This window comes from Nansenia antarctica, assembly GCF_963989245.1.
Source record: "Nansenia antarctica genome assembly, chromosome: 2".
Taxonomy (NCBI): domain Eukaryota; kingdom Metazoa; phylum Chordata; class Actinopteri; order Argentiniformes; family Microstomatidae; genus Nansenia; species Nansenia antarctica.
In genome coordinates this window covers 5,755,787-5,769,090 of record NC_137675.1, presented here as the reverse complement: position 1 = coordinate 5,769,090, position 13,304 = coordinate 5,755,787, and the positions used below count along the sequence as shown (strand labels likewise).

Below are 13,304 nucleotides of genomic sequence, written 5' to 3'. Positions count from 1 at the left end.
CAAGACAAGGGAGTCTATCTGTGGGAGTCCATCGAGGAAGGCCTGAGAGGAAGCCAGGGTACTAAGTACCTTCTCTTCCAGTTGTTTGTAGTGTTGCTGTCTTCTCTAGTCACTCCGGTCTACTGAGTGCGCTTAGCTACTCCTAGTTCTGTTGGTTCTTTAGTCCTCTTCCCCTCTACAGACTTTATCACAATGTGCTTTCTCCCTATCCCTGTTCTTCTGACACTCAGGAGGACACCTAGATGCTACATCCCCCCTCGCAACCCTTCCAATCTCATCTACCCACCTTTTTCTACTGACCATGACTTTATCGCCGCAGGCGGTCTCTGGAATTGCCAGTCGGCGGTCCGGAAAGCTGACGCTATCTCAGCTTATGCATCTCTTATGGACCTCAATTTCCTTGCTCTCACTGAAACCTGGATCACACCAGAAAACACAGCTACACCGGCAGCCCTCTCTGCCGCCTACTCCTTTTCTCATTCCCCTAGACCCTCTGGTCGAGGGGGAGGCACAGGACTCATCTCGCCCAAGTGGTCACATACTGTCCTTCCCCTGGCACACTTGTCTATATCCTCCTTTGAATTTCATGCCGCTTTTGTCTCCTCCCCGGTGACTTCCTAGGCGAGATGGATGACCTTCTCAGCTCTTTCCCTGATGATGGCACTCCGCTCGTACTACTAGGTGACTTCAATTTCCAATCTGAGAAGCTTCTCTCATCTGGAGTACTTGACCTTCTCCTCTCCTTCGGCCTTACCCTGTCCCCCTCTCCTCCGGCTCATAAGGCAGGCAATCAGCTCGACCTTGTCTTCACCAGATCTTCCCACACTTCCAACCTTACCGTTACCCCTCTTCCAGTTTCTGATCACCACTTTATATCCTTCTCCCTTCCCCTCAAAACTTCCTCTTCCCTCTCAGCCTCTAACCACTTAAGACCCTCTCGTCGTAACCTACGTACCCTGTCCCCCAGCGCAGGGCTCTACAGTGCGACCATTTCACTCGCAATTGCGACTAAAAATAAATCTTTTTTTTTTTAATTCTAAAAATAAATCTGCGGGAACTGGGAAAATAATTCACGAGTGAAAGATTTCAGCTTTCTCACTCTCTGCATGCGTACTGACAACAACAACATTCATTCATCTCTGTCCCACTTATATCCCGTCATATCACCCGCTAAGCAGCCTGGGTGATTGAGTCAACACACGCCGTGAATTCTGAATACTTTGCTCGCTAACGAGCGGTCACTACACTACAATATATATATTTTTAAAACTACAAGTCCCACATTCCACAAGCCACAATCCGATTCCGCCAACCACAGTACAGCTCTCTGTGATAACGTGTGGTGTGAACTTTCCCTGAGAAGAACACGACTGCGCTATCGAAAGTTTGACTCAAAATGAAGAAAATGAAGCCCATTCATTTGTATTTTGCGAGTCAAAGAAACAAAGAAAAAGAGGAATCCGGTGAGGGCCCAAGTAATTCGCAAGCTGGTTCAACTAACGAGAGAGATGGGGATGAGACGGCTAGTAGCGACAGTGAGGCTGAGAACAACGTTAGTAGGCCTAACGTTACTAGCGAAGATGACACCCCAGCGTCCATTGCAGCCGGCGGAGGGAAAACATAAAGATTTAATCCGAAGTGGCTGGAAATCTTCCCATGGCTAGAGTTTAAAGACAACGTCATGTTCTGCAAATATTGTAGAGGGCAGAAACAGGCTGGCAAGTCGATGCCCATTTCAGCCGCCCAGTGTGAGCGAGGCTTCTCTGCGCAGAACCGCATTAAGAATTCAACAAGAAGCAGCCTTGGAGTCTCCACCACCAAAGACCTGATGAGGATCAGCCTGGAGGGGCCTTCTGTCGAGGACTTCGATCCCACTCCTGCCGTGGACCGCTGGCTGACCTCTAAGCGTGCCAGACGGCCAACATACAAAAGCATATGGACAACTGATATCCTCTGCGCCTAGTAGGGCTGTAGGCATGGGCCAATGTGTGATTTTGGTGCAAAAATTGCAAAATCACTAATAAAAATGTGTTATTATAAAAATGTTCACTGTGCTCCTAAATTTCTTTGTGTGCCCCTAAATTTTTTCATTTAGGAGCACATGTGCTCCTAGTGAAAAAGGTTAGCGTAGAGCCCTGCCCCAGCGCCCTCTCTTCTTCTGTCCTATCCTCCCTACCCTCTGTCGAATCCTTCTCCCTTCTATTCACTGATGCGGCATCCTCAACCCTCCTGTCCGCTCTCACCTCATCCTTCGACACCCTCTGTCCACTAACCTTGAAGCCAGCTCGATCCTCTCCTCGAGCTCCCTGGCTCTCTGAAACGCTACATGCTTGTAGACTAGAGCTCAGAGCAGCTGAGAGGAAATGGAGAAAAACTGGCCTTTCTGATGACCTTAACCACTATCACTCTCTCCTTGCCAACTACGCCTCCTCTGCATCAGCTGCTAAAGCATCCTACTATCATTCCAAAATACATTCTTCTGCCTCTAATCCTAGAAAACTGTTCTCCACTTTCTCTTCACTCCTTAATCCACCTCCTCCCCCTCCTCCTTCCTCCCTGTCCGCCGATGACTTTGTCACCTACTTTGAAAAAAAGGTGGACGACATCAGCAGCACCTTTCCCCCCCACCTCTCCCTCCTCCCACTAACAATGCTAACACCCCTTCCAAACTCTCTCCTCGACACTCGGTCTCTGGATTGTCATCTTTTCCCCCCCTCTCCCCCGATGAGATTCTCACACTTATCACATCAAAGCGGGCAACCACATGCCCTCTCGATCCCATCCGTAACAAAAAGGGAGACCACACATGGTTAACAATAATAGGAGATTTATTGTAGAGAATAATATTGAATTGAAATAATGAATAAAGAAAATGGTAACGACAACCAAAAACGGCTGCTGGTCGACAAGGAAGAGAGCGAGTCCATGAATCTGACCCACTCTTAAAGTCCCTGGGACAATTAGGATAATCCCCCCACACCTGTGCCCATCTGGAACAAAGAGAGAAGGTAGACAGGACAACAGATGTAATAGCGCCCACTATAGGTCCAAGTGTGGATCGTCACAACTGTCTGTCAGTATTGTGTCTGGATGATTGGCAAATTCGTTGAATTTAATCCATTTTAAATGGACTCTATAACACAACAAAATGGGGAAAACGTGGAGGGGTCTGAATACTTTTCCGAAGGCGCTGTACGTATCCAGAGAGAGATCTGCTATCTGTTTGGATACTTTCACAACCCATCCTCCCATCCTTCACGTCATCCCAGATCTCATCTAGATCGGATTGGTCACAGCAAAGCTTACCAAGCATATCATGTCACCTTTGTGATTGTGATTTTTAACTCCTACATTTTAAGCATTTAATTCTTCAAACGGGGCCCAGTGAAAGGCGAAGTTGCGTCTGCGTCAGGACCAGGGGCCCTGGGGTGGTGTTCACAGCCGTACCAGGGGAGGTCCAGGTAGAAGTCAGGACGGGAGTCATTGTAACGGATGAAACGGTGTGAGGAATGGTTATCGAACACACACGGTTGACACCATTCTTCATTTCCATTCCATGCATTGCTGATATCATTCCTCATTCCCTTCCATGTATTCGGTTGTTAAGTCGTGACGTGTTTCCGGGTCCAAAGTTGGCTGAGGCGCTCTCTTCGAAATGCCTCAGTAATAATAATAATTCATTATATTTGTATAGCGCTTTTCCGAGGCTCAAAGACACTGAGAAATATCGGGAAAACGGGAAAGTGCCGTGTCCCTTGTTGTACGAATAGATCCCAGTCTAAAAAACGATTGAACTGTCATTCTACCGCTGTAGTACACTGGTACTCTGGTGCGGGGAATTTCTGGTTTGGACCCGGAAATTGCTAAACGTCACGTTTGACATCAGACTTAACAACCGAATGACAGTGAGCCCGTCCTCTGACTCCTACCTCCACCCGCCTCCCCTGAGCCATCCATATACTGTATTCTAGAACGTTCCAACTACAGTTTTAGAGGTTTGATAGGCACCACGTAGTTACCCCAAAAAAACTTTTCGATTGTTCCGGATGACGGGCGCCCTAGCGTTTCTATCTGCATCTGAACGTTGCACAATGTTACACTGCAATGTTACACAATGTTGTGCCCTTCTGAACGCAGCCCCAGTCGTCTTGAAACATCACGTGTACCCTCCTATTTAGTTTTTTTTTTCTTTATTTCTGTATTGTTTTTTATTCTCTTTATATTATTAATTGCTCATAAGGAGCCTGCCTAGTTGCCATTAAGAGTGTGTATCCCCCTTCCCCCCAGCATCTGCTAAAGCACAGTTTTCCGTTCAGGTATCAAGCAGCTTCGATAGCAACCAGAAGATCCACCAAATACAATTCACGACAACTTTTTAGTTAGACCCCTAACATGTATGTTTTAATACCTGTAGTTTTAATGAGACATATATTTTCCCTTGTCCCTTGTCACCCCCTATGTTTCTATTATTTGTGATTGTTAATTAAATAATTTTAAATGCCTCTGGTAGTTCTCTGTGTGTCTTTGGTGTATTGCCATCGTGTGAATAATCTGTCGTTTGTCTACAGGCTTTCTTAGTTCATGAATGAATGAATGAATGAATGGTCTTTATTGTCATTGATATAGTACAGGTACCAAACAACGAAATTTGGGAGGGGGGGCTCCCCTGGTGCTAGGAAAAAAAAAAGAAAGAAAAAAAAAGAAGGGAAAAGAGCTGGTTTACATAAATAAAGGCTATGTACACTATCCACTATACTATACTATACAAATAAAACGAAGATGACGAAGATGTTGGCGAACTAAAACCAAGGGTTCCAATTTGCATCCACTAAAAGTCTGCTTCTTTTGACAAATAAAACATACAGCAGCTTTAGGCAACTAATTGAACCACAAACTGAAGAGTCTAAAGCCCCTTTTCCATTACAGGGCCAGCCCGGGTCGACCGAGCTTCTTTTCGAGCTTCTTTGGCGCTTTTCCATTTGTCGGCCCGGGTCGCCTCGGCTCGGTTCGGGTCGCTTCTTTAGCTACCCTTCGATACCAGGAACCAAATTTAGACCCGGAACCTTTTTGCCAGGCTGCGTGTGACGTGTGACGCTGCACACCGTTGATTGGTCAATGGAAATCGTCATCCCATGTTCATAGATTTCTTCGCTAACCGCCATCTTTAAATACCACATTCGCTCTTGGAAAATGTCACTACAGTTTCTGTAATAGCTTATTAATAAAGATTCGAAAAATTATGCTGACCATCGTATTATCTTAGTTTAATGTCATTTCAATGCATCATAGAACTTTTATTTACAACAAGCATAACACAAAAATCGCTATTATGCACCGTCTTTGCCCGTGAATAACACTGGCTGTGGAGGTGGTACAAACACAATACTCCTTTGCTAACTTCACCATCGGTATACGTCATTTTGAGCCCTTAACCACCGCGCTGACACCCCGAGAAGTTATGCTTTTAACCGTAAACTCAATGAACCGGGAGTTCACCCGCTGCTGCCTGCAGCACCGCGCCTGCTGGTTGAAACTCCCGTTGACAGCGGGGCGAGAGAAACGTTTTACCAGGGAATTCGCTCCGCGCTGTGTCGGCCGTGATAGGAGTGTAGGATCGACACCATTCAAATGGTTTTGGATTCCCTGTCCTCTCCCCTATCCGGACACGTTTGAATTGTTATCCTAACCCACGGTAAACCGAAGTTATTAACCCGCAAAGGGTGCCTCCGGGCACCGTGTTTGTCCGTGAATAACAATGATACTACAGTTCATAAAGCAGACAAGTGAAAGCAGTGGTTTTAAGGGTTCAAAAAACATGACTTTATTATGTGTACATAGCTTCCTCTCTCTCTTTCTCTTTCTCTCCAAAAAACCACGGTTAATAATATACCACATGCCGAGGGAAAGGCATACGATAGCTTCAAGTTCCTCCATGTCGCTGTTGTTGTGGCTGTGTTGTGTCTCGTGAAAATATACGTCACCACCATGGCGCGCTTTTATGACGCGTAACTCCGCCTACTATCGCCTACTCCTCCTACTAGTTCCTGGTCTGTTGTGTATAGTGGAAAACCAGAACTGTTCAAAAGCGTGCCGAAGCGACCTGGGCCGATAATGGAAAAGCGCCATAAGATATCACAATCAAACCACTCAGCCTAGGTTGGTGCACCAACTCCAACGTGGGAGTCTTTTATCGTGTTTCTATAATTTTCATGAGCTAAATAGAACGTTAACTGCCACTTTGGTTTAGACTTCCTTCAGTTGCCTTCATGCATTTCATTACACATTTAATTTACCATTTGTTTTCCTTATTATATAAATAATAATAACAATAATATAATAATAATCATTTAAAAATACTTAATAATCTTAATAAATAATAAGAATAATAAATCTTCCATCTTCTAGAATGACAACTGCCAATGGCTCCAGGCCTAAGCAGATTACTTTTTCCTGCTATGACTAGTGGATAGATGACACTTACTTAGTCAAATGTATTTGTCTATGTAAATGTAATATTCTATGTAAACAGAGATACATAGGAAAGACTGGAGCATGTAAACCTGTGGAGTCTGCGATGCGTACAGTCCTAAGTCATGTTGTTTTCCTCACTACATTTCCCATCATACATTGGCCCATAACTAGCTGTTATCACTGAAGCCCAATGAGTTCATCACAGATCCACATAACACTGTCTACATATGACTCCTGGGGGGTATTCCATCAACGTCGCTAAAGGAAAATCCTGGCTTATTTTTGACAAAGTTAGCTGTGTAGTTTTAGCGAGTTAATACCAATGTCTGATCTAAATTTCATGTGAATAGCTACCGTTGAATACTTATTTCCCCCACGGTAGTTGTTCCTAGCCAGCGACGGTGCCTAGCCTTAACCAGGCTCTGCCCTGCCCTAGCGTCGTGTGAGATCTTAACCCAGCCCATAATCTCAGGGTTTAGGGTCGCTTTACGAGGAGGTAACGTGACACAGGGCTGCCAGCCTCACACACACACAGCAGGCTGTGGAGGAGATGACGTGTCACGCTGGTAACACTCAACACACACACTGTGGAGGTCCGTATGTAGAGAAGCCAGCAGGGCCCGGCGTATACCCACCCAATGCCCACGTGTCAAGAGCAATGAGCTGGAGGGGGGGGGGGGGGGGGTAGGGTGGCTTTTGGGTAGAGGTTGGCACATGACCGCACACACACACACACACCTTCTTTAAAGAGAAAAGTAGAAAAGTAGAGGGGGGGTGAAACGGGGCGCTCTCCTCCCTGTGTTGTCGGTCCTCTGTGACAGCTCCCAGATCAGATCTGTGTTGTTTGATACTGCTGCTGCTGCTGCAGCTTCAGTCATGTAGCCTTAACCCCCCTCTCTCAAGAGTGTGTGTTTAGTATGGGCTCTGGACATAGCGTAAGACCGTACAGCTATATATAGTTGTGGAGCACACACACCACCCATCCCACTTCAAATCCCACCAGAGGGAAAAAGGGAGACTAAACTAAGTTGCATATTTAGTGTATGCCCCAATTGGCTTAGTGACAGTGGGCAGCTTGAAAGCAGAGAGCACAGAAGAGTTTCCAGTGTGTGTGTGTGTGTGTGTGTGTGTGTGTGTGTGTGTGTGTGTGTGTGGTGTGCAGTGATGTTGCACTGAGGTTGGAAACAACCATTAAGCACTGGTCTGGGCTACCTAGGAGCAGATGGGGGAAGTATCCCTATGTCCAGAACATTCTGTGTTGTACCATTGAGGTTTTCTTATGACTAAAGACTTGAAACTGAGACGGATGGAATTTTGACTTTGAAAAAAAAGTAGACAGCATCACAAAGGCCTTGTAACCGTGTCATAAAGTGTTACAACTTGTTGGAATAAAGGCTATAATACAGAATGAGTCTACAGGGTTAGGCATTTTTCGTATCACTTAGATTTAGTATAATTTATTCTGAATGATAAAGGCTACGTACACTCAAATAATCATGTTGCAAATGGTCACATGGTTTGGAAATCGGAGGTTTATTTTTCTCGGCCATTGCCAAGTGTTATTGCAGGGGCAATACTTATATCTGCCTGAACGCGCTCACTGACATCACGTATAGGATTTATTGTAATAAAATGAACAATACAAAACACAACTAAAAAGGGACAAGTATCAAGTCATAAGTACATCAAATATGGTATAAATTACAACGCTACAGGAGGATATTCCAGAGAGGTAATATAAAACTGTACATGACAATACATTTTCAATACATTACAATATTTATTCAAAGAAAATTAGCACCATGAAAAACACATACACTAAAAACACAGTTTTTACAGCAAATACTGCATTTGTAAAGCACAAGAAGCGATGATTCTTTTGAAAGGAGTTCAAATGAGGATACCTCGCAAGAGAAAGGACACAGGAGAACGTATCACTGATGACTATCCTGTAAGACCACGGCTAAGAACAAAAGAGAACATTAATCAGCTAGCTTCTCCCAAATGAACACACTGTCCTAAAACATCTTCCTCTAAATAGGTACCTTGTTTTAAGCCCAGTTTGGGATATTTGAGATTGAGAATATCTGCACAAAATGGATAATGTTTTTTGTAAATGTAAACATAAATATTGCATTATACTCATGTGCCTCAATGTGATCTACCTCATAACTTGCTAATAATTGCCGATTTCTGATTGGGTGAAAACGTGTGTGTGTGTGTGTGTGTGTGTGTGTGTGTGTGTGTGTGTGTGTGTGTGTGTGTGTGTGTGTATGGGTGTGTGTGTGTGTGTGTGTGTGTGTGTGTGTGTGTGTGTGTGTGTATGGGTGTGTGTGTGTGTGTGTGTGAACATAATAATTTCAAGACAAGCATTTCTACTGTAAACTAAATACTGTTGCCATGGTGATAGTCTGACACCTGCAATTGCTTGGAACGATTCCAAATTGGGAGAATGCAGGAAAACCACTGCGATCTCGGTCCCACGTCTCTGTCTCTCCTCTCCTCTCTGACACTTTGGTTGTTGGTGGTGGTCGTGGTGCAATGCTTGCCTGATGACCAGGTGACCTTCTCTTTGTTTGACTGACTCCTCTTTACCTCTCCCTCTCTCCCTCTCTCCCTCGGTCTTAAACCTCGGGGCAAATCTCAATAGTCTAAAGTTGGCTTCTCTCTCCTCTTCTCCTCTCCTCGTCTGGACTGATTTGGGGGAAAAAAATAGGATATTTTTAATAGATACTGTAGATAAAGCAATAGGGTGGCAGCGTACCAAATTATTGACTTTCTTATTCCAGCTCTTTCACATCGGTGCAGATGAGGAAAAGGAGTCAAGAAGAAGCAGCATCTTTAGACTATTGAGATGCGCCCCCCTCGTCTGCCTCGTCCCTCTGGCGCCCCCCTCCCCCCCCCGTGATTGGGCGAGGAGAGGCGCGGTGGGCTTCCAAAGTTCCGCCCCTGAGACATCATCAGTGTTCCCCCGCCTCAGAGGAAGTTGTTGGAGATCTGACGGGTGTGCTCAAACAGGTCCTCCACCTCGGGACTGTACGCATCACCTGAGAGAGAGAGAGAGAGAGAGAGAGAGAGAGAGAGAGAGAGAGAGGGAGAGAGAGAGTGAAGGAGAGAGAGGGAGAGAGGGAGAGAGATGGAGAGAGAGAGAGAGAGATAGAATTAGAATAGTTAGTGTTTGTATGTTCTATCTAGAGAAAGTAGGGATGGAGGTGAAGGAGCCAACACGATTGGTCTGTCTTGACCACGACCCCACTCACCCGCGTGGCAGCCGAACATGAAGACCCGCGCTCCATCGTACTTGCACCGACAACGCACCACGTTGTTCTGGAAGTCCGACTCCGCCATGTCCAGCGAGGGGTTAACCTCCACCTGCAGGGCCGGAGAGAGACGAGGATGAGATCAAAGCAAGATTCCAGACTTGTCAAATCAATGAAAGTAGCTGAGGTGTGTTTGGTTTAGGAGTGTGTGATATAGCATTGGGTAACATGCACCAGGTCGACTACTAAATCATGCCACAGCTCAAGTATTTTGACACATTATGTATATATTGTAACAATCCTGTATGAGGCCCGTTAACAGCTCCTCCAAGGGAGTTAACTCTCTTGGTGTTGTGGTTAGCGCAGCCGTCGGTTATGCGGGAGATCGGGGTTCGACTCCCGCATGGGCCGAGTTACACTAGAAGATTCCCGTTCGCTACACTGGTGTCAGAAGTGGGATGGAAGGAAGGCCATCGGAGAGCCGTGTCCACGTGAGGGACTTGACATAGTGAAGCGTGAGGGCACGCTCTCCCGAACGGTGAGGATAGTGTAACGATCCTGTATGAGGCCCGTTAACAGCTCCACCAAGGGTGTTAACTCTCTTGGTATAGTGGTTAGCGCGGCCGTTGGTTATGCGGGAGATCGGGGTTCGATTCCCGCATGGGGCGAGTTACACTACCAAGGACACGTTCGCTACAATATATATATTTTGGATTTATCAAATATATTTCCATCTTTTTGGAGCTCATGCCAATCACACGCTGTGGCACACAATGATATGCTTCAGAGTTCATTTGTTTAACAAATGGAAAAATAGCCAGCACCAAAAAATCGTTCTTTTTGTTGACCCAGGTCTGATATGAGCCAACTGTTCCAATTGAATTATTCGGTTCCATTTACTAGGAGTTCCCTTTGGCTCCCCAGAATAGATCTAGTACCTCCTAAAGAGCCGTGGATTGTATGACCTCAATGTCTGATCCTGATTCCAGCAGAGAAACCCGAAGAGTTAAGAGCCGATGACAACCATCGTACCGCTGAAGATAAAACACCCAGCCGATCGTTAAGAAGATGGTTGGCATTGCTTTTCCATCCTCTCTGTCTCCCATACATAAAAACACACCCCAACGACTTTTCCTTGTTCACACATCAAAGATAAACTGACCGCATCTCGTAAAAGTCACTCTTTCATTTTCTACCCCTACTTTCTCTGTTTTTCCATTCTACTTATTAAAACATTTCAACCGTAAACCGTATTCATAATTATGCATTTTTTCATAACGGTTTTTCTGCCTAATTTGTATTGAGTGCTCCATATATTTCACATGGCAGTTTAAGGAGGGCCTATATTTTCAGTCAGTGTTTTTATTGCGCCGGTGTAAAAGAGTATATTAACTCGGTTGCTTTTTTAAAGTCTCGACGTAATAATGCGAGACACAAAGGCTAAGAGGCGACTATAATGTGCAATGAAAGGTTCCTGCCGTCGTATAAAGACCTGCGGTGTGTTTGCTGATTCCTAAATGACTGTGCAATCAGGGACAATCACGGAGGTGGTCGTGACTCACTGCTTTAAATGTACAGTATGTTCCTAAAAATGGCCGCCCTACGTTTTTTGGCAGCAATTCAGAGAAACGCCCGGTTGCCTGTTGCATAAAAGACACACACAAATGCGCAAGCGCACATACACATACACACACACACCCACACATAGGGGGATAGACCGTAAAGTACTCACACACACACGCACTTTATTGTCAACTTAACAACTGTTGAACGCACGTTTCCATGGCAACGGCAAAATGTTGCAGCATGACACAGTAGCTGCGCTGGCGTTTGATCTGGGCTTTACGACGTGTGTGATGTGTGTGTGTGTGTGTGTGTGTGTGTGTGATGTGTGTGTGTGTGATGTGATGACATTCCCAGAAGCGTGACTGTGTGTGAGGAGCCCCTGTGGGAGGGATGGACCACTCCCTTCTCAATGAAAATCCTTTATCTCCACCTCCGCCAGTGAGCAATGATGAGTGTGTGTGTGTGTGTGTGTGTGTGTGTGTGTGTGTGTGTGTGTGTGTGCTTGCGTGTGTGTATGTATGTGTGTGTGTGTGTGTGTGTGTGTGTGTGTGTGTGTGTGTGTTGGTCAGTCCCTGCAGTGGGCATGTGGTCAACGCTGTCACCATAGAGACCCAGTAGTCTCCATCAAGGACAGGAGGTTCAAATAGAAGAAAGAAGAGGGAGAGAGCAGGCCCAGGAGCAGTGTTGAGGCCATACTGTCAGGCCTCATGGTCGTCATGCATAATGTCTAACCCTAACCCTTCCTCTGGGCCCAGGGGTTTAACACTAGAACAGCCGTGCCTTTTTTTTACCTACTAAAAGAGCCGCCTCTTTACAATGCTAAGCTGCTATTTACACACAACGACCACTAGTTGGCCGCTTGTAAATGAGCTTCCTACACAGAAAAACTGCAACACAGCTTTCGATAAGCATATCCTGATGTGATTTTAAAGATGTAAGGATACTGGGTGGTAGAACGCACATATCTAGGAAAAGTCATGAAAGGAGGGTCTTGGAATTTGATCGAGTGCAAAGATAGAACACTTTTCTTTTACTCACAGGGGTGTTCAGCCCTCGTGGCTGATTAAGTGTTAAAACCTTTCATCTGGATCAGAATGATCCCCATTCTTTTTTTGCTATCCAGGATCAGATCTTATCTGGCTGATTTTGAGTCGTATCGGGAAAATCAGCCAGCTCCATCTGACCGTGGAGAGCATCATTCTGATCCAAATGTTTTGTTAAACCAACTGATGCCCTGAAATGAACCAGAGCGGTATGAAACAGAACAGTACTGTATGGAATAGAATAGATATGGATGTATTATATATAGATACCTATGTATTACCATATTATGGTACGGTGTGATTTCTTACTAAAGCAACACGCATAATGAGTACTGATGCATTATACAGTACCTGGCGGCTGTGGTGCAGGAGGTAGAGTCGCCATCTAATGATCACAAAGTTGGCAGATCAGCGGTTCGAGCCCCGGCTGGCCACATGTCGAAGTGTCCTTGAGCAAGACACTGAACCCCAAAATTGCTCCCAGTGAGCGGGCCGGCGCCTTGCATGGCAGCTTGCCGCCATTGGTGTGTGAATGTGTGTGTGAATGGGTGAATGAGAGGCCGTTGTAAAGCGCTTTGGAGCAGATTTGGAGCAGCAAAAAAGGCGCTATATAAGTGCAGTCCATTTACCATTTACCATTAAAGTGTTGGCGGTAAATCTCCCACACGGGGGGTGACATGCTGACAAAGACTTTGTCTCCCGCCATGGAACCGTTCCTTTCTCTGAACCTCTGTGCTAATAGCAGGTCTACACTCTCCATAAATACAGGTTTAACCCCCTCTGTTTCTAAACACAAGTCAAACTACCGACACATAACGTGAAGAGCAATGCCAACTCAGCCAAGACCGATTTAGCTGAAATTACAGTGTGTATCAGAACGCTTCATCACTCCCATGGTCACCAAGGTTACCTGTGCCAACAAGAGTAGCTCGCCCCAATCGTAGAAACGACTACACAGCAGTTA

At 45.5% G+C, this 13,304-nt stretch overlaps 1 protein-coding gene across 1 annotated transcript in view; it reads right to left on the bottom strand.

The window, feature by feature from the left end:
* Window positions 1-9,447: 9,447 nt before the first annotated feature.
* LOC308151243 (lysyl oxidase homolog 4-like) overlaps window positions 9,448-13,304 on the bottom strand; it is a gene marked incomplete at both ends in the record, with an annotated part of 29,045 nt that continues 25,188 nt past the window's right edge. The window contains 2 exons of the mRNA XM_080524074.1: window positions 9,448-9,518; window positions 9,732-9,843. Of these exons, the coding sequence (XP_080380200.1) occupies window positions 9,448-9,518; window positions 9,732-9,843 (183 nt within the window). The remainder of the gene's footprint in view (window positions 9,519-9,731; window positions 9,844-13,304) is intronic.